Genomic DNA, 26,950 nt, shown 5'->3' with positions numbered 1-26,950 from the left:
AAAATAATTAAATCGCTCACTTTACATTTTTATCAAAACCCACATTTCGTTAACCAGATAATAATAATAATAGATGCTTCTATAAACTTGGCAGCATATATATCATGTGTAAGTAAAATTGATGCTTATATATTTTCTTCTATAATATATTGAATATACTTGTATATATATATATATTATATTCACATTTATTTTCAAATTTTCAATACAATTACATTGAATATGTATACAATTATATTTTCTTTTTTTTTTCTATATTCTATAAATTACAAAATTTATTTTTATTATAGAAAAATCATTAAATAATAGCCTTGGTTAAATATATTAATTACACTTATGTAATTAGTACCTAAAATGAATTGGAAAAAACATTTTCAATGATGCATACATAATACGGAGACAACATTTATACTTTTAATAATTATGTAACACATACATATATATATATATATATATATTATAAAAGAAACGTTTTTACTTCTGCAATTTTAAATATTCAATTCTTCATTATCTATATTATATATTATATTATTATTAATTACAAAGAATGAGCAATATAATAAGACTTAACATAAGATTAACAACAAAAAAATGTATTTTCTAAATTAAATTTATACATAATCAATATGAGAAGAATAATATATATATATAATCAATATATGTGTATGTGCGTGAGTGTGTATATATATATAATAATATAATTATTATTAGTTTATATAAAAAGAAATAGTAATATATATATATATATATTATTAAGATATGCCACAGTGTAAATAAATTCCCAACGTAGATAAGTGGCGCTGCAATCGCGTGAACTAACGTTTCGTGAAACGTCCGCCAGGTAGCGCTTAAGTAGCATTTATCATTTCTATTATTACACATAGACAACATAGTTTTGTCATACTCCTTGGCCTTTCGGACAACCCTGCTGAGGTTTCATCGCAATGAGCCGGCGCCCCATCCCCCATGGATATTCGCCCCTTTGAAGCTAAACTTTGCGTCTCGTATTACGAGAGCACGCGAGCCAGTATGTACGAGCATTGACAGAACCGTTCAAAATCGCAAGGTAAAGGATTATTTTGAAATAATCGTTTGAAGTAATATTCTCATTCGCCTAATCCTTATTATTATAAGTAAAGAATGAAAGAAAGAAAGAGATAAATAGATAGTGAGAACGATCGTTTATCTTGACAGTGACTTTTTTTTTTTTTTACACTCTTACTATATACCACAAACACTATACATATATATATATACATCACATTCTTTATTTTATACGCATTAGAAATACTTTGTTATTTTTTTTTATTTGTGTTTATGATAATATTTACATTCTGATTAATAATAATAATAATAAAAAGAAAACAATTTTTGTAACTTTTGTAGTATAGAAAAATGTAACTGTTTGTCGTGGTTATCTCTGACAGGAATACAAAATTGTATGTCTGTATGCTTAGATAGTACCTATCTCGAACACAATGTGCTTTTACAATGTGCCATGTGCATGTCTAGAATATAAATGATGTTTAAATAACTTCGGATTTATATGTATATATATATATATATTATACATACATATATATACATATATATATATATATGTATATATATATAGGGTTATGGTAGATATGACGTGCATTTAAAATAGACTTTAAAGAATAATCGATTAACGTTAAGATTTGTATCTCTTTGAAGACGTCTAATGATAAATTAATTGACCTCTTTTAACATGTTCCGTGCCATGTGCATCACCGGTGGTACACGTTAAACTTGATCTTCAAGCCACGTGTACCACCGGTGGTATACGTAGTCATATTTATTTAATGCGCTAAATATCAAATGGCCTGAACGACAAGTCGGGCAAAAATGGGTTGGCACGGAACGTGTTAATTGAAACCAATTTCATTATATTTTGTCATACGTAGGATGTACGCGTTACAAATGCAAACTGCCTGCCAAGGCGAGGGCAATGGAGAACCAGATATCCCGGCTAGTCTTCATCAAGAACCGACACGACCAGCTGTGCAAGATTGTAGCTCTTTCGATATCGTTAGAGCTACTCAGGTAATTATATTCTTAATTATTACTAATACGAGATGAATAGTAATAACGTTTCAACTACTATTATAAATTTGTGTATATTTATTCGATAAATAAATATATGTTTCAGTATGGAGCATTGGATCGTGTCACAGAATTGATAGAAGCCGGTGCAGATGTAAATCAACCCGACGCAGAAACTGTAACGTTACTGCATTGGGCAGCAATAAATAATTATAAAGATATAGTTAAGTATCTGATCGCTAAAGGAGCCATCGTGGATGCCATTGGCGGTGAATTAGTTTCAACTCCATTGCATTGGGCTACTAGGTTATTATCGTTAAATATATATTAACAAATTTCAATTAAAAAATATATCTGTTTGACATCATCGATGTGTTTTTATAGGCAAGGACATTTAGGTATAGTGGTTATATTGATGAGAGCAGGAGCGGATCCAACTTTAAGAGATTCCGAAGGCTTCTCGTGCATTCACTTAGCAGCTTTATTCGGTCATACAGCTATTGTAGCTTATTTAGTTGCGAAAGGAGTAAACCCAAATATGTTGGATAGAAGTGCCATGACACCTCTTATGTGGAGCGCTTACAAAGTTAATAGGTATATATATAGGAAGATTTGGAGTCAAGTTTTATATTATTTTTTATTGGAACCGTACTATTTGGGTTACTTTAAAAGCTTTTCATTTTATAGTTTAGATCCTACAAGATTGTTATTGACATTAGGAGCATCCCATTCCTTAACGGATAACTTACACGGTAACACAGCTTTACATTGGGCTATTATAGCAAAAAATAATACAGCGATATCAACGTTAGTTCATCATGGAGCATCCTTGGATGTTCCAAATTTTAAAAATGAAACTCCGATGACATTATTGGGGCCTCATATCGGGGCTGCTTGGTTGGGTCACAAAATAAGTCAAGAAATTAAAGAGAAACAAGGACGTACGAGAACATGGTGCAGGGATAAGGTAATTTAATATCTATGTGCATAGATTATATTTTTATTTTTATTCTCTTTAAAAACATTATTTATTATTTCTTTATTTTTATCCTTTTTCTTGTTTTTTTTTTAGAGAATACGCTGGTATTGCATGGTCAGTACACCATTTATAGTGTTTTATGTAATAGGAATGATTCTACAAAGTGGATTGGATTATTTAATAAAACTAGGTGCCTTCATAATGCTCTATGTAGGAATATATTCAGCGAATCATTTTATCTTTGATGAACGACTATTTCATATCTTACCATTGTCCATTTATTTGGCTACTAAGGTGAGTTTAACTAAGATTGTAAGAATTTACAATTATCATGTGACATTATCCATCATCAGTAATACTGATAAGCGTAATCAAGTGTTAAGATATCAATCTGTAACGTGCATTTTATTATAGCTTTGATAATGTCATCATGTTGGAACAAAATAATATAAATATCTTCTTGTTTATTGACATTAAAAAAAAGATTATATAATTTTTATAAGTTTACTAAATATTCCATATAAATATACTTTTATTTTCTATTTCTTTTTTATCTTTTCTATATATATATATATATATATATATATTTTTTTTTTTGTAATAATTACTTAATAAGATTAACAAGGCTAATCTAATCAGTTTTATTATTTTGTTTAATGTATATATTTTCTTATACATCTTATCATTAAAAATAATATCTCTGAATATGATAATCTATATATATATAGAATATAAAAATTATAAAAAGTAATTTTATTATATGTTTTATATAATTACATTTTTTTTTCAGATGTGGATTTATGTTACATGGGTATTCTGGTTAGGCATTCACGCAGCTTGGTATTTATGGTTATTATTAGTTGGAGGTTCAGTTCCTCTTTGGATATGCTTCTTGCAATCCTGGCGTGGAGATCCAGGAGTAATTACAGCAAGTCACGAAGATAAGTTAAATGTAAGTTTATAAATATATTTAATCGTTCATTGGTATGGTAGATTTTATTAACACCACGGGGCTGGGTTTTTTTATTTAATTTCATTGTCATTTAAAAAAATTGGATAAAATTTATTAACACTCTTTAGAGTTTCTAGAACACATTATTTATTTTCTTATTTATAATTTTAATTTCAAAATAAAATTAGACGGTTATAATATGTAAATTATATCTTTGTTAAAACAAATCTCAATATTTATGAGAAGAAAACACTATGTGCTTATATTTTTTTTTAGACAATAATAGAATTAGCCGAAGCAGGTGGTTTTGAACCGCAATGGTTTTGCAGCAGTTGTTTAGTTAGGAGACCTGTACGATCGAAGCATTGTTCTACATGCGATAGATGTATCGCTAGATTTGATCATCATTGTCCTTGGGTTAATAATTGTATCGGTAAATATTATTTTAGATTAATCCTTTCAATTATACATCTATGGGGTGTCGCAGTTAAATTAGATCACCTAAATAATCTCCTTCATTTAAAATCGTATTAAAAAACTTCAAAGAACAAAGTTGTACTATTGCAGGGGGAGAAAGAAATGTAACGTAGACTAGTCAGCTCGTTCTCCTAATTTTATCCTATTAGATTTTTATTTATGTGGTAAATTAAAAAGTGTAATTTATTAGGAATACCAATCACACCTGAGAATATAAAAAAAATTAGAGAAAACACAGAATTAGTTAAAATATTCCAATTATGCATCGTAGCAAACAATTTGATCACCCGTTAGGTTGTATAATTAATTGAAATTTCCTAAAAACCATTACATTTGTCCCTTAAAGTAATGTAATTTTATCTTTAAAAGGTTTTTAATACAAATTTAACTAACTGAGATATTTAGATGTTCTTTTTATTGTAAATCACCCTGTATATTTTTATATGTTAGAATTATTATTAATATTTTGATATATTTACAGGAGCACACAATCATAAATATTTTCTAGGCTTTTTAGCATCGTTATTAGGTCTGTGCATTGTTATTTTATCTGCTAGTGTACAATACTGGCAGTTTGAATGTTGGACTAATTTGACGAATGGTCATAGCGCAGATAATTATTTAGTAGCCGCAGCTACCTGCGATGCTTGGGTTATGTGGATCGCAGTAAATACCTCTCTTCATTCCTTCTGGGTTGGAATGTTATTAGCTTGTCAATGTTATCAGGTTTGTCAAAAATTTCCATCATGATTTATGCGATGATATAATTATATATTAACACGTTCCGTGCCATGCCATTTTTGCCTGACTTGTCGTTCAGGCCATTTAATATTTAGCGCATTAAATAAATATGACTACGTGTACCACCGGTGGTATACGTGGCCTGAAGATCAAGTTTAACGTGTACCACCGGTGATGCACATGGCACGAAACGTGTTAATCAATTGAATTTTTCTTTCTCTCGTAGTTTATTTATTTTGTATAAATTATATTAATATTTTTTGTAGATCATGGTACTCGGAATGACCACAAATGAAAGAATGAATGCTGGACGTTATACGCATTTCAAACAAGGCAATCCGTTTCATCGTGGAGCATTACAGAATGCTGCGGACTTTTGCAACTTTAGTTTTTGCGGAGTAAAGGCAAAACCAAGTTCAGATTGGCTACACAGTTTTGATCTTAAACAGAGTATCGAAAAATTACCTTTACTCGCTGCGAAAGAAAATTTTCAATACGTTTAAATTTGATAATTGTCGTCAACTGAAAATAATTTTTTCATTGACAGGATTAAAGTCTAGCCGTTAGAAGCTAAATATATGCCATATCAAATACCTGAACTTCTGGCCCACCAAAGAATCATTGTGAAAATGTAAGTGATCTTTCATAAAACAGTAATTAATTGCATTATTATTATTATTATTATTATTATTTTTATTATTATTTACATTATATATATATATATATATATATATATATAAACATATATTCTAAGTAGTCGAATCCAGTGATAGAATATAAGAATTTAATATTTGGTCTACTTTAAAAGACTGTTTGGTCACAAACATGCATATCCCATGATATAAATTTACAACGGAGTAATATGCACAATTAATATCTTTTTCCTTCTATCTGAAGGTCTTATTTAGTAATTATATTTTAATTCATTATAACGAGATTATATTTTCCATGATTTGATGAGCGTATTTTTAATTGTATAGAAAATTCATTATAATTCAAGTGATGTTTTTTTCTTTTTTTTTATCCATATATACATATACGTATACATATATATATACACATACACAGACACACACACACACGTATATATATTATTATTATATATATATATATACCTCTCTGTAATTATTTTATTATCCTGTAATATTTGTAAATACTAATGTTCTTGCCATTCTAAAATAGAAATTCATTTGAAATACTTAGTCAAGAATGATAGATTAATATCATCCAAGATATTATTATATTGCAATTCTATAAAAAAAAAAAAAAGACAAAGTAATAAGATCTGTATTTGAAAATCTATATTACAGATTAACAATTAAACTTATATCAAATGAACACAGATTATTAAACAATGTTACCGGTCTAGATTAAATTGAAGTTATTTAATTAACTATAAGTCAGAGAGATATGCATGAATATTATATACGAATAAGAAAGAAATGAATTACATTCGTATGGCTGCGCGGCCACAGTAAGATCTCACATTTTATTGCTTTACTGTGCCTTCGTTCATCTTATAATCTGACAACGGTAACAAAATTGTTATCTAATCTAGACCGTAATTAATGACATTGTTCAATACTGTTTAAATATATGTATATATGCATATACAAAAGTGCACGTACACATAGATATATATACTACATATACACACACGCAACATAAGTAATTATAACTTTACTTATTAATATATAACATTTTATTATAATTCAAAAGGACAAATTAAATTCTTTATCTACATGTTAATTAATCGGAAGGATTTTGTTTTAGTATAAATTAGATTATCTCGATTAAAATAATAATCGAATGTGTGAAACGTGTTATATTTAAACAACAACAAAACAAGTACGAAGGAAAATTGACAATTGATTTAATATAATAATTAATTATAAAGAAATATAAAACACATACACAGCGAGAATTATAAAAAATGTATTCATTTAAATTGTTATCGTTAGTTCATTAAATTATATCTTCATTATTGATTAAGATTATTGTATACCACGTAATGTAATTATCATTATATTATATCATTCAATATTTATTTGTACTTATAGAGAAAAAAAGAACAAAAAAAATAACTCCGATACTAATGATATTGTATTTACAAAAGTATATTAAAAATATGTCTTCAGAAATCTTTGTAAAATGAGAAGATACTTTTTGGCACGCGCGCAAAGCTTGTTGCCAATGAATGAAATTTTTATCTATTGAAAATAATACGTTGAAGAATTATCAATGTTAATGTAAATTAGAAAGATATGTGCTATTATTACAAATCTTTGTAGAGGTTGTACTTAAAAACGATATATATATATATATAATACTATAATATTATATTTATATTTATACACGTGTATTATTAACGAGGATAACAAAAATTAAGGGGTATTCTCGCTAAAAAATATTTGTTATACTGTGAATGAGAAATAAGAAAAGAAAAGGAAACAAAAATATTCTATATATTATTTATGTAATAATATTTAAGATGGTAAATTGTAAAGAAAAAAAAAAAAAAATGAAACAACAACAAAAGTTTAGAAAGAAAAATTTCTAGTATTTTCTAGCCGATTAGCAATTTTATTTTGTTTATTTTTTTTTCTTTTTTCTTTTCTTATAAACACTTTTTATTATTATTATTATTATTATTAATTAATTAATTAATTAATTAAGGATTAATAATGTGTGCATTTTTTGACTGAAATCAAAATTATTTCTTATACATTCCAAAAGTTTAAATATGTATTGTAATCGATTTATAGATGTAACAATTGTCTGTCAATGCATTAAGCCGAACACATTTATTTTTAGAATATTCATTTTATCATTGATTACCACAAATATTTCTTTTGTGGCGTTTGAAAATGATTAAAGATGTAAATCATAATATATATATATAGTAAGAAAATTTTCTCGACAACTCTCTTTTAAAATAAATTATAATTGTGAATGAAATAATACTACTTTGTAATCACCGATTTTCATCTATACTTATAATCATTTTGTACGATAAGTAAAAATTGTCTAACACATAGTCGAAGAATCCACCAACGCAATCGGAGTAATCGTGTTAATTCTATCGAAGAATAATATAAATGATCATTCCGATGTCGAAAGAGTATTTTTATTAATTTCTTAATCTAATAAGTACCATTGTGCTGTCAAAAATATTTCAATGAAGGAACAACTCACAACAATAATAATATTTCTTTATAATGAAATATATATTAAAATATTGAAAATCTAGTATCGTAAATGTAGTAATTAATTAAACAGAAAAGCAATATAATGCTGTACAAATGTTTCTTAAATATCTCTTTACTAATCGGACAGTGCCTGAGAATAATAGCAAGATTAACAAATATAATAAGAAATAATTGTGCGTTAATAAATATGAACAAGATGAAACGTAAGGAGATAACGACACAACCTTGGCACTGACTTAGAGATTATTATTTCAAACTTTTGCGACTGATTATTTTATGTAAATTCTGTATAGTTTTTATCGCATACTCTTCTTCATAAAGTTTACGTAATAACATATATGTAATATTTTACTGTTTCCATCCTAGACAAATACGTTAGGAAAATATTGAGCATGATACTCAAAAAAATATATAACATAAATTTATATGATTTTTTTACATTTTAACGCGCTTGTACAGAATCGCTAAGAAACAACATGTGTAGAAAAAATTGAAAATATACAAGTATATTTATCTTAAATTACCAACAAATTAAATATATACAATATACATACATATACAAACACGGTACGTGTGTGCGGTTTCAAATAAATATTCTCTATGTCAATGTAATTTAACTCTATCGTCGTGTATACACATGCATGCTTTAATATTATGCATTTTATCAAACCAAGATATATATATATATATAATTAAAAAAACACCAAGTATCAAATTACTTCATATAAATATTTACATTTTATCTTTATGTAATATAAAATTATGTTCAGTTTTTTGTATGTTCTCTTTTCTAGTCTAGTTATTCTCTCATTATTATTATTATTATTAATATTATTATATATATATATATATAAATATTACTATCATTATTATTATTTAATAATAATTTAGATTTTGATCGAAAATATACCTCTAGATTCCTTTTTAAATTATATATATATAAATAATTAAACATAATTAATTTTATATCAAAATATGTATTATATATCGTTGAGTATTTCAGCAAATCAATGGTACGTAAGTTGTTAATTCTGTATAAATAAAAAAAGAAAAACAACACGAAATGATATTTGGATATATTTTATAAAAAAGGAAAGTAATATTTTTATAATATAATTATTGTACAAAGATACACAATAAGATAAATAATTGATTTATTGATTTTATATAAATCACACTTACTTGAACGTTGTTAAGTATTTTTCAAATATCGCGCGGTTAGATGGCGCACTACTACGCAGTTCAGTTTCGTTAATTGTCATTTTTTGACAGTTCAATTTTTGTGTTAATTAATGTTTAGTTTGAGTTAAAAGTTTTTCATATTGAATAAAAATATGTTTTTAATTGTTAATTGAAAAGAAAAGGAAAAGGAAAAGAAACAGAATATGACTTCGGAAGAAGAGTGTCCTTGTACGGATACATCTGAACCTTCGAACCTAACATCTTTACGTACCGATATAAGTTCGATGATAAATTCTTACGAATCTTACACACAAATTAACAAAGAAGAGAACAAATTAATCGAAGAATCTCATCAAAGTATGATTAATATGGTACAATTTAAATAAAAATTGATATAACATTGATAAATTATACGAATCCAATATGGCGGATATGAAGTTACACTGCATATCTATTTTATTTTATTTTCTTTTTTAAATATTAATCAATAAATATCAATAATTAAATAAATATTAGACAACAAAAATATAAATAATTGAATAAAAAATATTAGTCACAAAAATTTCCCCCAAAAAAATGTTTATAACAAAACCAATATATCAGATTTGATGAAAATATTTTTATTTTTATTTTTAGAGCCTGTAATTAATGAAGAATCGCAAGAAATAACAAATCATCGAGAAATAAGGCAATTTGAGCCTGTGATACCTTGTTATTGCCATGCCCAAAGAATGTAATATATATATATATATACGTTACCTGTGGTAATATTAACAAATAAATGATCAAAATTTGGAAACAAATTGATGTTAATCTTTTTTTAGCAGTGGTTGTAAATTACCAGCAAAATATATTAAAGGCAAGTATAATATCATTAAATTGAAATAAAACAATTAAATGTGTTTTACCTTTTTAAATGATTCTTAAAAGAATTTTCTTTTTACAGATGATCGACGTAGACGTCGTCGTACGTTTTGGTCTCGTTTTCGTTGCAAATGGTCTTATAAAAAATATCTCCACGATAGAAGTCGATCTTGCGAAAATAAATTACAACGGGGGAATACGTTTTACGAGAAGGTTAGATTTAATTAATTTATAATTACAATTGTATTGACGAGAGAAAAGTTGAATGAACGTTAGAAAAAAAAAAAATGTTTATAACCTCAAAATTTATAGACTTCGAGTAAAATTACAAATGATCAACCGAAAATCAAGATCGAAGAAAGAATGAAATTTCAAGGTGACAAATTGCAAGGTGATAAAAGAAAAAATCTCGTCGAGAGAATCGACATTTATTACTTCGATCACGGAAATTCTGCGTAAGATTTGAAAATTTTATTTGAATTTTTGGCGCCTACTTTTGGCGCCACTCCGACGCAATCGGTAATACGTAGTTCAAGTTTCGTACTTCTTCGTTGACATTTTCAATTTCAATTTTCAATTTCTTTAATTTTAATTTACATTAGATAAAAAAAAAAAAAAAAAAGAAAGAAAAATCAATGTTAACGAATAAATAAATAAAATGTTATTTTTTTTTTGTTTCGTGTTATTAGATATTATCGAACAACGGATTCACCACCGATATTAACGACAGAAAAATGTGCTGAAAAAACGGATCAAGCGGCGACACGTTTTTGGGCTGAAATATTTGGCACGATTCACATAGGAACAGCATTTTTAACAGCTTTTATTCTACAATTCATAAGATTCATACTGTTCAGTCTTATACGTCCATTGACTGTTGGTATATTGCAATTATTTGCAGACTATTTCGTGAAGCCTCTACTTTCGATAATATTTAACGCATTGATACAACCGATTTTAATACTCTTATACAATATAGCAACATCTATAAAAGACCTTAGCCAGCCATTGGCAGAAGCAATTGGTTTATTTTTAAGAGAGATAGCTAATCTTTGTAGATCTATTAGAATAATCGAGATAAAATATGATAATAAGAGTTCTCCTACTTGAACGTGAGAAACAAATCATTGAAACGTATGTCAAATCGGCGCATACCGAGAATGATGAGGATAAATTTGGAAGAATTTTATTACGGCCAAAGGATTTACAACAATTCGATCAAACGATTACGATGATCGTTTCAAACATGAAAATAACAGGATGTTGCCTTAACACCAGGTATATATTTGGTATTACTCTCTTTAACTTTACAATATTTCTTATTGGTTCATTTATTTTTTTTTTTTTTTTTTACGGAACAAATTGATCTTTCTTATATTTCGTCAACTAATTTTCATCAATATAATTCATTAATGAATTGATCATTCACCTTCTTTCTTCCCTTCTTCTTCCTTCTCATATATATCTTATCGTTATTAATAAATTATGTACAATCTCACAAACAACAAACGGAGGAACCTAATTACATCATTGTAGTTGTAGTTCTTACACTTCGCTCTATTTACAGGTACTACTTGGTTTTTACAGAATCGCTCCACCCTTTCTTTTTTTTCTGTGTATACTTGTGGTGTTTGTGTTAATGTGTGCATGCGTGTAATAAGTGTAAATTTTGTTTTCCCTTTGTAAACTTTCCTTTCACGTATAATCCTATATTTTTAAGAAACCAAACAAACGCCTATCGTCACCTACTCTCAGGAACTGCAACCTCTGGCATGCCGCTGCTGTGCATTGTGATCTAGCTGTTTGTGGTCGGAGTCTCCTGGATGGCTAAAGTTTGCGAAGGCGCGGATGATGAGTCACCTAAATAATAATAATAATAATAATAATGATAATAAAATAAAGCATATAAAACGGGATCGTTTGATTATTTAATAGATTGTCTTGAAAATAAGTAAGTATTATTACGTAATTCTAAATCTAATCAGGCAAAATCTGTCCCTCTTCTTGTCTTTAATATTTTCAGATAAAATTTCTGATATATATTATGTGCTTGTGTACGTGTCGAAGATGAGATAATTTTACCCAAGAGAGCAGCCTCTAAGTCTCCTAGGATTTCCGTTTCCTTGGGATCGATAAGATTGAAGCGTTGATTAAGGAGAGTGAGGTGAGCGAATACACAATTGAGGTGAGCATGCAACCCCAAGAGTGCCACCTCTCGGAAGTGGCAGTGGTAAATGTGTGCCACCACGTGGTACAGTAGCCGCAGGATCTTACGCACTATTGATTCGAACGAACTTGGAAATTCATTCGCTGGAAAACAAAGGACAAACCAATTAATTAACGTATATATATATATATATTTGTTTCGGTTAAATTAAATTAATCGTACAACAGCTTACCATATTTAGTAGGAAATATAGTTTCATCGCTAACGGTGCGTTGTGTAAATGTCATAACATAATCTATATACTGTGGCGCTGCTACCCTCGTTTTTTTACCTTTTTCGTCAAACCATAAATACGTCCTGCGAAAGTATACATTTTTCTTGTTATTTTATTTAATAATTCAAAATATATTAGTTAGAATTAGATGAAATGTACCAACCTCAGGCCGGGACCAGTCATATCTGGGCAACCAGTCATAGTGCAAAATTCAGATATAGTGCCATAAACGAGATTAATATGATCGAACAGTGCGAGGGTATGTGATGCCAACCACTCGTTATAATCCAAACCAGGTGGCAGATCAACTAGCATCCTTAAATCCAACTCGGGCAGCTGTCTTTCTAAAGCCGCCTCCTCCAAATAGAGTTTAGGATCTTCTGTAGTACCCGCATCTTTCTCCTTTCGTCGGGCTTTTCTGAAATCATTACCATCACATCCATTTTAATTATTCATTCCTTAAAGTCTTATCTTTTTACTAACATTTATTTTTCTTTCCTTTTCTTTTTTTTCTATTTTTTTTTTTTTTTTTCTAATGAGACGATTCAAATCTACAGGTAAACGAGCGGCATATACAAATTTTGTCTATGTGTATGCGTACGTTATGCTTTGAAATCGGAAAATGATAAAATAACAATCGAATTTTCTTTTTTTTTTTATTGTAGTGTACATGTGTGTGTGTGTGTGTTTGTGTGTTAACAAAATATGAATTAATAAATCTTTTTAAATTTCATTTTTGGTGTTACGGACACAAAACCACAACGTAGAATAATCTTGATAAATTTTATTATAACTTGCGTTTAAATACAATGAACACATTATGGCGAATGATATTTATTTTGTCATATTATATAATTAATAATATAATAATAATAATAATAATAATAATAATAATAATAATAATAATAATAATAATAATAATAATAGTTTATAAAGAGAGACGAAAATATTTCTCGATATGGTTATATTTGAAATCGAATTTATAACCGCGCCATTTTTAATTACGGACGCCATGTTGTTTTCTTTTAACCAATCGAACGACGTAGGTGTAAGAGTGTTTTAACGATTCCCATTGGTCATCGTAAAATGCAAATTTATTGCATGCAAATTTATAAGTAACGAAATTAATATTTGTTTTCACGTCTACTACGGCAGGCCAAAAAAAGTACATATACATACATACACATATGCATACATACGTATTATGTACATACCACATGAAGATTAATAAATATTTTATGGTTTATTATAGTTCTTTTTCTAAAGAAATAAAGAAAAACAAAAAGCGCATGCCGCAGTCAGAATAAAAGCCACATTCCTTAAATTTGTATAATGGGGCACAGAGTATGACGTCACAAAAAGATGAAACAAAATAAACGTGGCATTTCTCGACCCCCTCTCTCTCACTCTTTCTCTCTTTCTTTTTATTTTTATTTTTCATTCGCAAAAATAAGCAAAAGCCATGACAACTGATGAAAATCATTTATCTTGTATTTCGTTTGAATTTGCTCAAATTAATTCGGCGCAAATCGGCAAATTGGCAAAATGTAAAAGAAGAAGCGCAACAAAATGGCGACGACGAAGAAGACGCAACGTGACGACGAAGGACGAAGACGAAAAATACGAAAACAACGATGACAACGACGATGACAACGACGATGACAACGACGAAGACGACGATGACGAAGAGGATTTTTCGATTGCTTTGGTCGCCATGCAAAAGTGAAATAACATAATTGACATAGAAATGAAATTTTGGCGCACATATTTCGCAGGACATAAAAAGAGAGCAAATATATATATATATAAATATAAATATGATATATATTTATGTGTATATGGGTAGACGTTTTCTAAAGAAACGCTTCGATTCTTTTTAATTATTAGAGAGAAATAATATTATCTTACAAGATCAGTACGTTGAAATTTATTATTTTAACCCTTTGCACTCAAGCGGCGCCGATACGGCGCCCGGCCGATTTCAAGTGTCAACTCAACCAAAACTAATTACAGAGTGTAGTATTTATCAAAGTTTGTTTTCTTCGACATATAAATGAATAAACTGATGATATTTTATTATTTCTATACGCTTGTTTGTTTATAAATGTTTTTAAAGTACCTGTAAAATGTCTACTTAATTTGGCGTCTCAATCGTCTCGAGTTGCTGGTTCGAGCAAGCGAAAAAGGCCTCGAGTGCAAAGGGTTAATCATCACCATCATCATCATCAGCATCAATATCAAGTTGATAACCACTGATTTGAAAAAGAAGGCTCTTATATAAATTGTTTGAATTTAAAAATGCGTGTATTTTGATGAAGTTGATCACCACTGGCTCAAAAAATAATATTCATCATAGATATATATATATATATATATATATTTTTTTTTTTAAAGATCTCGTGCATTCGAAGCGTCTCCCACCGTCCTTATTATTTTTTTTTATTTAGTCAGGCCATCTAAAAGAAGAAGAGACACGATCGTTCGGACTGGACTCACGCGACGAGCTCTCCGAAGAGCCTGATTTTCCTGTGGCAGGTGTCGAGAAGGGAAAGTCGAGAAGATGAGCTTGCTGGGGTAGTTGTTGTTGTACTACTACTACCACCACCACCACCACCACCACCGTAATGAACAGGAGTGGCAGGTGCTGACATCGTCGATGAAGACGATGATACACCTGAAGTTACGTTGTTTCCCTCCTGATGGAGTACAACTCGTGCAGGTGAACGTAACATTGTCCCTGAAGCCGACGTCACCGTAGTAGCCGTTATGGTAGCTGCCGAGGATGACCTCTTCGGCGGGCCACCGACGATACCACGGAGGACGTCGTGGCCAAGGATTTTTTCACGTACACTCGGTATGCACCAAATCTTGATTAGTTCTCATCGAACCCCTTTGTAGCTTAGAGCGACTGACGAATTTACGCCAATTGCTCGGAGCTCACTTCGAGGTTCTTATCTTTTCAAACAAGATTTTTTATATCCCCCCTTCCCCCTTTTTTTATATTTATATTCTATATTTTATATTATACTTTAAATTAGATTTTTAATTTGGAATAATTTTGGTTATTTAGGGTCGATGCAAAAACAAGAGTTTCAATAAGTTCGTAAGTATTTCATTGTATCTTCTTTTTGATCTTTCATTATTTCCTTCGGCCATGTTTGTTGATTACTTCTTTGTTTTGTTTTGTTTTGTTTTTAGCTTTTTTCTTGAAAGTTTTCAAGGCCTTTGGATTGTTTTAAAAATGAGATGAAGTTTAATCATTTTTTTAATCTATTATTTTTATATCTTTCTCTCATTTCTTTTACTTTTTCTTTTCTTTTCTTTTTTTTTTAGGTTAGGATACTTTTCCAATTGTCTGGATTCACGCCAAAACAGTCTTCCCTGAGATATTACCACGACTACACCACTGACGTAGAGAGTTATCCTATTCTTTCTTTGTATTTTTGTATTTCTTAGAATTTTATTTGGATGCCATTTAGGAGCTTCGATCGATTGAACTTTCACATTAAACGGTTTTTTATTATTGTTACCATCATCATCAACATCATCATCATCAACATCAACATCATCATCATCGTTGTCGTCATCGTTATTATTATTATTATTATTATTTTTCAGATTCAACTCGAAAGTACAAAACGTAGACAGCTGAGAGAAAAGATTTGATTGAAATTGAAATTGTTAATATCAACGAATCGAAGAAAATAAAAACAAGAGAGAAAGAGAAAGAGGATCCCAAGGTTAAGGAAAAAAATGTTAGATCCAAAAATTGACGAGTAAAATAAATTTTTCAATGTATATCAAAATTAGAAAATTAGAAATAGAAGAAAGAATATTTTATTCACTCGTTAAAATCACACCAAAAAAACAAATAAATTAATAATAAAAAGACGCGTAAAAAATAAAAGGAAGAGGAAGAGGAAGAGGAAGAGGAAGAAGAAGAAGAAGAAGATCGGTATTGAGCACCAAAAAAAAAATTTAATGTTCTCAACGTCTTTGAGACAACGAGAGACTGACGTCCCTCGTGGAGGCTTCGTGTGCGACTGCCGAGAAAGACAGAGAGAGAGAAAGGGAAGAAAAAGGGAGAGAGAGAGAGAGAGAGAGAGAGATTCGACGCGTACCAGTTTTGGTCCTACACCGCATCGTGACGCCGCGATTCTGCAGCGAATGCTGGAGGAATATTCCCAAAAGATCCAGAAAAATATCTATTCGTTATCTTACAAATAAGAATAAATGAATCTAATTTAACCAAAAGATAGTTAAAAAGAAATTAAATGAAAGAAAAAATCAAATTTGAAAACTAAATACACATTTTACACATATTTTCTATACAAAATTCAATTATTATTCAAACAATATATTAAACCAATCATCTATTTAATTAAAAAACAAAAGAGTTAGAAGATCAATGAAAAGTATCAAAATAAAAAAAGAAAAGAAAAGATAAACAATTGTAAGAAAAAGTAAAGCACAATAATCACTGGCAAAGAAATGTTCTTTTTTGAATTATTTCTTATGACATATGATGTATGTAATATGGCGTTGAAGGAGTATATTTTAAGGGATGGATAAAAAGGGCGGATGAAAGGAAAGAAGGGGGTGGGGTTAAGGTAGAGAAGAGGAGGGAGGGGGGAGGGCAAGAGAGCGGCAATGCGACGGTGGTTGCGCCGCCAATGGATCAGCTGTGAAACCGGCAACTCAAGTCAGCTGACTGTTCGGCCCTTCCCCACCTTACCCCCCTTCTTCTCCTTCTCTTTTCACAGTCTTCTTGTACACATTGCGAGAGAGTCTCTCTGCGACAATCAATATTCCGCTCTGCCCCCGCAAATCAATTCTGCGACGCTCTTTCAACAATACCGGCTGTTTTTCTCTTTCTCTCTCTCTCTTTTAAAATATTTCTTATGATGATATGGATGGAATAAAATTGGAAAGTAACAGAACTACACGGCAAATGTAAGATAATCCGAAATTTCATTTACAATTTAATTTATAATCATATAATATTGTTAATATGCACACATGTAAATTTTTTTGGGGTAGTGGTTTCGAGTGAAACTTTTTATGCGGGAACCGGAAAAGATTTCGCGGCTTTTGTTTTAATCCTATTACATGTTAGGAAACAGGAACGCTGATATAACTTTGAAGATAAATAATATTTTTATCAAGGAAGTTTTGAGTATTGTTCTGAATTTATTTGATCGCATTATAATGTATATACTTTTTCAAGTTTAATTATTCAGATGTTTTCAACCTAATGTGGTGTGTGTGTGTGTGTGTGTAATTCTATATTTATATTTAAATAATATATTTAAATATATATTAAATATGAAAATCTCAATTAAGCATACATGTCATTAGACTCGAATATTTTAATTAGAAAAAAATAAAGAAGAAAACCCCACCCCAATTTGGAAAGGATGATACGAAGATTTAAATATGGCGCCTATTTTTTTTTTAAAAGAGGGCGTGGTACGTCACGTGATTATCCACCAACTTCTTCCTCATCGATTATTCGTTCGATATTCGATAATTTTCTTGATTTATTTTTCCTCCTTAAACAATGAACAACAGAATAATTATCTCTGATTGTTAATTCGAGAAGATAATTGTCGTTCGTATACGTAAAAAAAAAGATATATAAACATAACCTATTTTTAACCTATATATAGATATATATCTAACAAACAATATGAATTATTTTATACGAATGATGAAAGAAAAGAATCAAATGATGGGGGTTAAAGAAAAAAATAAGAAAAAGAAAAAAAAATAAGAATAAGAAGAAGAAGAAGTAAATAATATCGAGTTGAATGGAAAGTGAAGATCCTGTGTTGGCGCCAGGACTCAATCGAACTTGTTTTCTTTTCGGGCAGCTAAAGGATTACGAGAGAAATAAAAAGAGAAAAGAAAAGAAAAGAAAATAAGAGAAGAGAAGAGAAGAGAAAAGAAAATAAAAGTCGATCGATGTTAGGGGAATGGCGCCTTCCTGGCGCCTCTCTTCATCACCCTCGAGACATTATTTCTTCCTACACGTTTGTTTACAAGCGTCATTCTACTCTACCATAGTTTTATCTGAATCGTTGATGCATTCAACCGTTAAAAGACTATTCTTCCCATCGTTTTCGTCATATTTCCTTTTCAAACGACTGCCATTTTCCCCATTGATCTCGCTAGGGACATCATCTTCATTTCTAGCTTATTTTATTCTACACAGAACACAGATACACACACGTATATAGGATTTAGTTACTTTCTTTTCTCCTCATCTCAACTCTCTATTTTCTCTTTCACAACCCTTTTCTTTTCTTTTCTTTTCTTTTCTTTTCTTTTCTTCTTCTTCTTCTACTCGTATATTTATTATTAATTGACTCGTGTTTCTCAAGGGTTTCATCCTTTTTGTCATAAAGGTTACTTAGAAAAGGTTTCCTTGTTTGAAGGACGAGACCGGTATTAATTTACCAGTAGGATAGGGAAATTAGAAAATAACAAAAATAATGAATAGAAAGTTGGTTCCCATCGTAATCTCAATTATGGGATAGAAGTACACGTTTATGCGTTTGTTATGACGGAAAGAATGTAATTTAAATGTTAGGAAGAACTTTTTTTTTTGTTGTAATATATATGTATGTATTATATGTGAAGAAAGTTACATTATCGACTGAGTTAGAAGTCGAGGTAAAACCATTTAATTAAGTCAAGTGTACCTGCTTCCAGTAACAAAGTAAAAATCCTTGAACAAACAAAAACTTTTCTTGCCTAAAGAAATTGTTACACATACATATAAATTATCTACTTTTTTTCTTTTCTTTTCTTTTTTTTTTTAAATTACGTAGATGAGAATTTTCCATACCGTGAAAGTTTTCGTTACACTCTCACGATCGTCAAGATATTCGAGAAAGTAATCGAAGAAAACCATGACTCGAACGACAACACAATAATAACGAAAGTGGGTCTTCTCTCTCTTTCTCACTCACTCTCACCACTTCCTCTCTTTTTTTCTTTCTCTTTCAATAAACACATCGACGAAAATCGATAGTGAACTACTTTTAGTATATTTAATTGTCCATAAAATGGTTGTATAAAAACCAGTTAGTCTAATTTCGATGCCAAGTTCTTGACAATGACAAATCGTTTGATGAGATGTTTGCTTCTTTCCGAATTATCACGTGATTTCGTTCGATTAGAAAATTTTGAATTTGCCGCGCATCGGTAAGGGACTTTTTGCAGATGTCACGTGACGTCTGCAAGAAGTCACGTGACCACGGAGACGTTACTTGACCACTACCCCGTAACGCGGGAAATTTCAAAATACAATCTATCGAGTATTCGGAATATTTTCAATGTTGATTTTTCAATCGAATAGTTCAACGTTAACGAAGACAAATGTTATAATAATAAATGTCAATTTTGGCAAAAGATTGAAAAAAGATAAGGTGGTGTTAACAAGAGCGAAATATGTTTTAAAGCAATGGCTCCTCCTCCTCCTCTCATTCTCGGGGCCAAATATTGACTTAACCTTAATCATTGGACATATCATTGGCGCCAAGTAAGATTTCTAGACGACGTAATAATACTGCGTCATCTACGTAAATATATATCAGAGACAATGATTCTACGAAATTTATTGATGTCGATAGGTTACGTTATTTTCTTTTTTTTCTTTTTCTTTTTTCCTCCTTTGATTTTTATAGGAACGAATAATAACATCGACCGCAACAGGAAAAATCGATTAGAATTGAAATAAAATTCTTGGTAATTTTAAATAATTATATAAATACTATTCCTATATTCTCGATAATATACACACGTACGTGTATAAAAATAAACATTTCAAATTTTCCATTATTTTATCGAGAAAAACATGTTAACAAATTAAACAAGAAGAGTTGATTTGATTAAACACGTACGTTAACGGAGATAATTTTGCTAACGCACAATAAAGTATCTAATCAGATGTAAATAAGTAAGATATATTAAGACAATTCAAACAATACTTTTTCTTAAAGCAAATTAAATTTCTTCGTCAATGAATTTTCGCATTTAAACGACCTTGAGATACGCGCGCGCGTATGCACATGATTAATACGATTAGATATACACGGCACAATCAGTCAGATATCTAGACATTTTTGTTTAATATCGTCATTTCAATTCTCCGAATTTGTATTATCGAGATAAAGCGATAAGTGGAAATCAAGAGAAAAAAAAAAAAAAAAAAAAAAAAAAAAAAGAAGAAATACATTTGAATTATCGGTTGTCCCCGCGATAATCATTTAATTAAACACAGAGATAACTACATAACCTATAAATCGGTAAACTCATCGGTGATTGGTTGTGGTATTTGTCACATGATTGACCAACAACAAATGAACACAAATGAACACAAATGAATAATAATAAATAAAAAGAAAAAAGGAAGGGAGGGGGAGCAAAAAAAAAATGTAAAAGGACGATCGGTAAAGAAGAGTATCAAGGTGACCGGCCGAGTCGAAGAAGAAGAAGAAGAAGAAGAAATAGTTGATTAGGTGGAGGGGAAAGGATAAAGGTAGATAAAAAGGGGAAGGGGAGGACTGACCTGCAGAAGCACGTGACCGTGTCCTCGACATCGATGGAGAGCGAAGGGTCGATGGCGGAATATTTGAGGACCTTTCTGCTTCCAAGACCGAACATAAGGGCGACGAATGAAGAAAAGCAACAACTAAGAGTCGTTGCTTTTTATTATTCGAAGTAAATTTAAATGACGAACGTTTCTTTTTCAAGTAGAAATAAGAAGGGTCAAGCGAACAGAATTAGATTGACGAAAAAGAAGAAGAAGAAGAAGATGATGATGATGAAGAAGAAGAAAAAAAGGAAGAAGAAGAAGGAAGAATTAAAAAAGGGGGTATAGGAACGATTCCGGTTGGTCCTCCGACCAACGTTCACCGCGAACGACACAGCAACGAAACGCAGACTGACGTAGCCGTTCTCCAAGCGTTCGCCAGGTACCACTACCACTACCACTACTACTACTACGCTACCATCACGATTTTCTCTCGTTCGAAGAGAGGAACGCCTATCTGACGCCTTCTATATACTCTACCAACACGATCATCAGTTTTATGAAGAAAGAGAGTAAGAGAGATAGATAGATAGAAGAAGAGTCAGGTGGGTGATGTATGTATTTGTCTCTTTTATATATAATCTCCACGTATACACGTATGTTGAGGCTTCGTTTTGTCGAGAAAGAACACCAGTAAAGAATCTCTTTTTTCCTACTTCAGAGATCAGAAAATATGTATGTGTGTAATGTACACATCTTTACCTAACTAGAACTATAATGCAATTAACTAGAAGTCTTCTCTATCTATCTATCTATTTATCTATTTATCTATCTATCCATCTATCTAACTGTCTCTCTCTTTCGATGAAACCAAACAAGTTCTTGTACAGGAAAACAAGATCTTATACTTTTCCAATACTACTTCTTTTTTTTTTGTTTTTACTATGAAATCATTTATGTCACGATGCAACGGTGTATTGTGAGAAACAGGATAAAAGATCATCATTGATGAAAAAGTTGGTTTTTGCAAAATTTCATCGTAAATAATAAAATAATAAATATATTATTTAACGCGCGTGTAAAATATAATTGACGAAAATAAAATGGAAGAAAAGTTAGAGACGATTATTTTATCCCGGTCGGTAATTAAGTGTTCTTCCTTACCGACAGATCGTCTCGGCAAATACTACATTTACAATTGGTGTTATTTTAAGGTTAAGCGTTCTTACGGTACATACGTAAATATAAATTGATAAATGTATGGGTAACAATTTTTTTTTCTTTTCGATATAGCAAATATTTACTCCCCAAAAATAAAAAAAAATAAAAAAAAATTAACGAGACATTATTATAAAATTGGTTATAATTTTAGAAAAAGAAATAATTGATATTATATATACGATTTCAATATGGCGGAGGACATATGTTGCAGATCGACGAACTAACGTTTATCCCCCCCACTCCAACCCTCTTGAATTCACCAATAAAATAAAAGAAGAATTTTACGTAAAATTATGTCTACTAATAAGCCCGCGAGTTGATCTTTTTGCCGAGGTCGATTATTTTTGTCATAGTCGGACACGTTTAAGTTCGCTTGCAAAATGACGTTTACCATTCACGAATATCCTTGCCAAGAAAATGGCCGACAACATTATACACGGTTTGTGAAAAAACTGGCGCATAAAGGGGGATAACGAGGTCGGTTATGAATGTCACGGAAATCTGACGATAATCTCAGTCCTTTTGTATTCCTCAGACGTGACTCGAGAGACAGATCATCCTTAATAAGACATTTCTATTCATTTACTCTTGTAAATTACAGTATACAGTGAGTCATAAAAGTATATTCGTAAACCACCCCCCCTCCCCTCCCCCCAACCCCACTATAAATTTGAAATAATTGATATTTACCTGTAATGAAAACTTTCACAATTTTCCTATATATAGAATTCTTATTTTAGGATTATTAAACTTTCGAACTGATCGTAGAAAAATATTTTATTCTCAAGGAAATATTATTTTATCTAAACGATAATAAAAATTGGTTCTCGCAAGGATATTTGTATCTGCATATATGAGATATGATAAAAATGCAAATATTATTATTTTAAAGTAATACTCTTGGTTCCAATTTCTTTTGCAATTTATATTTTTCAGACTATTGGGGGATATACTCTAATGAGACCTAGATTTTGTTGTTGTTGTATCATTCATGTAAAATTCATATGAATTTTACAAGTTGAATAATCCTAAAATAGGTTTTATGTGTAATAAGAATTCGGAAACATCGCGTTACAAGCAGATATCAATTGTTTTAAATTGACAGTAGGAGTTAGTAAGAAGAATATTCCTGTGACTCAGACTGTATATAATTTCAAATAAGAAACTTACACATTTCTATTTTAATTATAATACTAATCTATATAATACGTGTTTCTTATATTAATATAATAGAAATAAAACACGAGACTTCCGATATTAAAGCCAACTACAATATGTGATAATAATACTTATCAATTTAAAAACGATAACACGCATATAAAGTATTAGTAAAACCTACATTAATGAGTGGAAAACCGCGATAAATGTTATCGCAAAAAGGTGCACACACGAGGTTGGGTATACTTTATGCTTTTTCGTACTTGAGATATTTCCCTACCATTTTTAATTTTTAAATGGAGTCTCTCACACATATATTTCTTTACTTTTAATTGATTTAAAAAAAAAATATTACATCAAGAGGTATTAACAATTTATAACAGTTGTGTATAAAAATAAAAATTCATAATTCGTTAATAAAATATTTTCTATGTTATTTTTAGAACAAATACGATATATATGTGTAAGTGTGATAAATAAAAACAGAAAGAAAAGAAAGACACGTGTGTGATTCATCGAGGAAACCTATCGCACACCTCGAAAAGACTTCACTCGAATGTGAGTCACCGTTCTTCTCTTCGGTTTCGAGCTAACGAACAACACACCGATTCTTTACTTTCTATTTTTCTTATTAATTACTCGAAAAAAAGAGAACACAATTTTTATAATTAAATTCTTTCTTTATCCTTCTAAATATTCTCTTTTCTTTCTCTTTTATTCGTTAAAAGAGAATATAAAAAAAGAAGAAAAAAAAAACCTAAGAAGAAAGAGTACGTATATATGTGTGCGTGGGTGTGCGTATAGGTTTCTCGCGCATGCGCACATTGAAGAAGAAAACGTTTCGCAACGCGATGCGTATTATATCGTTCTCGTTGTTCTCTTTAAAGGTAACCAGTACTTTTATTTATTTATTAATGTTACCATTCAACTTTGTATTATCTTTTATTAGATGTATGTGGAACAAAATCGATAATATAAATCGACTTTTGAATTAATCGTAACGTTCGATTACTTTTGTAGGTTATATACCGTTTGATTTAACATGAATTTAAATATAAAAACAATTCATATATAATAATTGTAATATATTTGTAATATTGGAATATTTTAAATAGGGCAAAAACATGTTTGAGAATCTTTATAATATGCGTTACATATATACGTCCCTCAGATATCCTACGTAAATATAAGAAGCTTTCTTTTTTCGTCCAACGAGGTGATGTCTCGGAGGCGTTAAATCAATAAAAGATTCGCCTTGACTAGGACAATGGTGTAACCATACGAAATAATCATTATTCAAGAACCTATCTCTCTATTAAAATTACAAAAACATTATTAACTTTATTCGACGTTCAATTTTTCGCGCGCTTTTTCCCCCCATTTTTGAATTTCGCGCCAAAACATCAAACAACACAACTGGAGTCATTTTTCTCCCACCCTCTCGTCGTCAACGACTTAAAATAATTTCTATCAATGAAATTCGTAGAATGTTAAATAAATGATCGTTCCTATTGGACAAATAAATTATCGCGAATTCTAATAACGATTAGCAAATGTAAATGAATATAATTATACGAAAATAAACGGAAATTTTGATATAGAGAAAAGAACATTTTGAAAAAAGTCAACGTTTAGGATGCGACTATATACTTAGTAATCCAATGACACTGAGACTTTCGTTCAAGCTTTGTTGATAATTTAATAATAACACGTTCGATGGAAATAAGATTAATGTGACTGTATCCTAGGATCGTTAGTTAGATGGTATTAATATATTAAATTTAAAAATCTTTCTAAATCGTTCTAGTAATATTTTCTTTCGTCATTTTTATTTAAATAATAAAAATAATCGCGAATGTAGAATAATTTTTTAAATTTTCTATTTCTTCTTGTCATCCATTTAAAAGAAAAAAGAAAAAAAGATAAAACGTAAGATTTATTGACGAAAAAACGATCGAAAGGTTTACGTAAGTCCGTTAACAGGTAAACATACTCATATACACACGAGTAGTGCGCGCGCGCGCGCGCGTACACACACCCGCAACAAAATAGTCTTTTCCGTTCGTACATACATCGATAACTCGGCAGGAATGAGGAGGAGGGGAAGAAAGGGGAGTCAGGGAAAAGGAAGGCTCGCGCAACATATTCAACATTTTGTCTTTTGCACATTTAAACTCTGCCTCGTCATCGTCGTTAATCCGCCATAGGAAATAAATTATATATTTCTTTTAAAGTTAATTGTTTCTTTTTAATAATTATTAAGAATAACAATTCAATATTATATCGATAAGGACAGAAAATAAAATATTATTCTAAAAATAAAGAAAGAAAAAAGAAAAAAAATCATATAAATTTGTTAAATACGTTGCCGGTAGAATTCGTTGTACCACCGAAGTCAAATTAATATTCAAACATTGTAGAAATAATAAACGAACGAAACATTATAAAAAGAAAAAGAAAAGATAATAACTTAGTATAATATTTAAAAAAGTAATTTCTCAAAATAAATTCGTCAATTCATTTTTCCCCCATAACGTTCTAGAACGATTCACCAAATACAAAATACAAAAATACGAAAGGTAGAAAAGAAAAACATAACACAAGATAAAAGTGAAAGAGAAAACACAGAGGTTAGGAGAGCCATTGATCGAGAATAATCTTCAAATACATACATCGAATATCATCATTGTTACCACTACCATCACCATCACCACCACCATATCATTATAATCATCATCATTATAAAGATCATCACCCTTTATCAAACTTTTACCTACATAAACATATATAAGAATTCCTGTCAAAGAGTACATATACATATACATATATATATATAAATACATACATATATATATTTATATATATATATATATATATATATACAAAGGTGATAGAAACGGTTTCATTGTCATTTTTGTTTGAAAACTAACTTACCCCATAAACCAATCCACGGTATCGCGGAGATACTCGGGTAACCTATCCAGCTTGGATGATTTTCAGGTGGATCACAGTGTCGAGAGGGTGAAAGTAGCGCGAAGGAGAACGGAGAAAAACAAAATAAATTCACTATCTCCTTCTCTCTTTCTCTCTCTCTCTCTCTTTCTCTCACACGCTCTATCTTTC

The 26,950-nt window shown here is 30.1% G+C and overlaps 3 protein-coding genes and 2 long non-coding RNA genes across 8 annotated transcripts; 3 read left to right on the top strand and 2 right to left on the bottom strand.

Moving 5' to 3' along the window:
* Window positions 1-894: 894 nt before the first annotated feature.
* On the top strand, window positions 895-5,879 carry LOC122514898 (palmitoyltransferase Hip14). Of its 3 annotated transcripts, XM_043632027.1 has the most exons (11): window positions 895-1,066; window positions 1,926-2,064; window positions 2,171-2,370; window positions 2,449-2,658; window positions 2,737-3,031; window positions 3,137-3,337; window positions 3,834-3,995; window positions 4,272-4,428; window positions 4,954-5,001; window positions 5,086-5,198; window positions 5,480-5,879. In XM_043632027.1, the coding sequence occupies exons 2-11, from the start codon at window positions 1,927-1,929 to the stop codon at window positions 5,714-5,716; spliced, it is 1,761 nt and encodes a 586-aa protein (XP_043487962.1). In that variant the 5' UTR covers window positions 895-1,066; window position 1,926; the 3' UTR covers window positions 5,717-5,879. The 3 variants fall into 3 exon arrangements, with proteins under 3 accessions (XP_043487962.1, XP_043487961.1, XP_043487960.1); XM_043632026.1 differs by having other exon boundaries at window positions 2,752-3,031; window positions 4,954-5,198; XM_043632025.1 differs by having other exon boundaries at window positions 4,954-5,198.
* A 3,692-nt stretch (window positions 5,880-9,571) lies between these two features.
* Window positions 9,572-11,578, top strand: LOC122514993. Its single transcript, XM_043632128.1, has 6 exons — window positions 9,572-9,961; window positions 10,241-10,337; window positions 10,429-10,463; window positions 10,551-10,681; window positions 10,781-10,923; window positions 11,158-11,578. Exons 1-6 carry the CDS (start codon window positions 9,808-9,810, stop codon window positions 11,576-11,578), a joined length of 981 nt encoding a protein of 326 aa, XP_043488063.1. The 5' UTR covers window positions 9,572-9,807.
* A 338-nt stretch (window positions 11,579-11,916) lies between these two features.
* On the bottom strand, window positions 11,917-21,605 carry LOC122514931 (MOB kinase activator-like 2). Of its 2 annotated transcripts, none has more exons than XM_043632078.1 (5): window positions 21,485-21,605; window positions 13,073-13,327; window positions 12,868-12,992; window positions 12,551-12,778; window positions 11,917-12,328 (listed from the first exon to the last, which is right to left on the bottom strand). In XM_043632078.1, exons 1-5 carry the CDS (start codon window positions 21,577-21,579, stop codon window positions 12,264-12,266), a joined length of 768 nt encoding a protein of 255 aa, XP_043488013.1. In that variant the 5' UTR covers window positions 21,580-21,605; the 3' UTR covers window positions 11,917-12,263. The 2 variants fall into 2 exon arrangements, with proteins under 2 accessions (XP_043488013.1, XP_043488012.1); XM_043632077.1 differs by lacking the exon at window positions 21,485-21,605 and adding an exon at window positions 15,406-15,667.
* LOC122514959 lies at window positions 15,515-16,623 on the top strand. The gene is made up of 2 exons (XR_006303175.1): window positions 15,515-16,012; window positions 16,528-16,623. It is a non-coding gene; the product is annotated as an uncharacterized LOC122514959 (long non-coding RNA).
* On the bottom strand, window positions 16,209-16,948 carry LOC122514966. The gene is made up of 2 exons (XR_006303184.1): window positions 16,876-16,948; window positions 16,209-16,557 (listed from the first exon to the last, which is right to left on the bottom strand). It is a non-coding gene; the product is annotated as an uncharacterized LOC122514966 (long non-coding RNA).
* Window positions 21,606-26,950: the final 5,345 nt, after the last annotated feature.

The sequence above is a fragment of the Polistes fuscatus genome, unplaced genomic scaffold, assembly GCF_010416935.1.
Source record: "Polistes fuscatus isolate 324 unplaced genomic scaffold, CU_Pfus_HIC Scaffold16, whole genome shotgun sequence".
Classification (NCBI taxonomy): Eukaryota; Metazoa; Arthropoda; class Insecta; order Hymenoptera; family Vespidae; genus Polistes; species Polistes fuscatus.
This window is presented reverse-complemented; position numbering and strand designations above follow the sequence as displayed.

Coding starts and splice junctions, on each gene's coding strand:
- LOC122514931 (XM_043632077.1), bottom strand. CDS start 15,641: ATGTTACGTTCACCTGCACGAGTTGTACTCCATCAGGAGGGAAACAAC. Junction 12,779..12,867: donor TATATTTCCTACTAAATATG/GTAAGCTGTTGT, acceptor TTTGTTTTCCAG/CGAATGAATTTCCAAGTTCG. Junction 12,329..12,550: donor CTTAGAGGCTGCTCTCTTGG/GTAAAATTATCT, acceptor ATTATTATTTAG/GTGACTCATCATCCGCGCCT.
- LOC122514898 (XM_043632025.1), top strand. CDS start 1,927: ATGTACGCGTTACAAATGCAAACTGCCTGCCAAGGCGAGGGCAATGGA. Junction 3,996..4,271: donor GTCACGAAGATAAGTTAAAT/GTAAGTTTATAA, acceptor ATTTTTTTTTAG/ACAATAATAGAATTAGCCGA. Junction 4,429..4,953: donor TTGGGTTAATAATTGTATCG/GTAAATATTATT, acceptor ATATATTTACAG/GAGCACACAATCATAAATAT.
- LOC122514993 (XM_043632128.1), top strand. CDS start 9,808: ATGACTTCGGAAGAAGAGTGTCCTTGTACGGATACATCTGAACCTTCG. Junction 10,464..10,550: donor ACCAGCAAAATATATTAAAG/GCAAGTATAATA, acceptor TTCTTTTTACAG/ATGATCGACGTAGACGTCGT. Junction 10,924..11,157: donor TTCGATCACGGAAATTCTGC/GTAAGATTTGAA, acceptor TCGTGTTATTAG/ATATTATCGAACAACGGATT.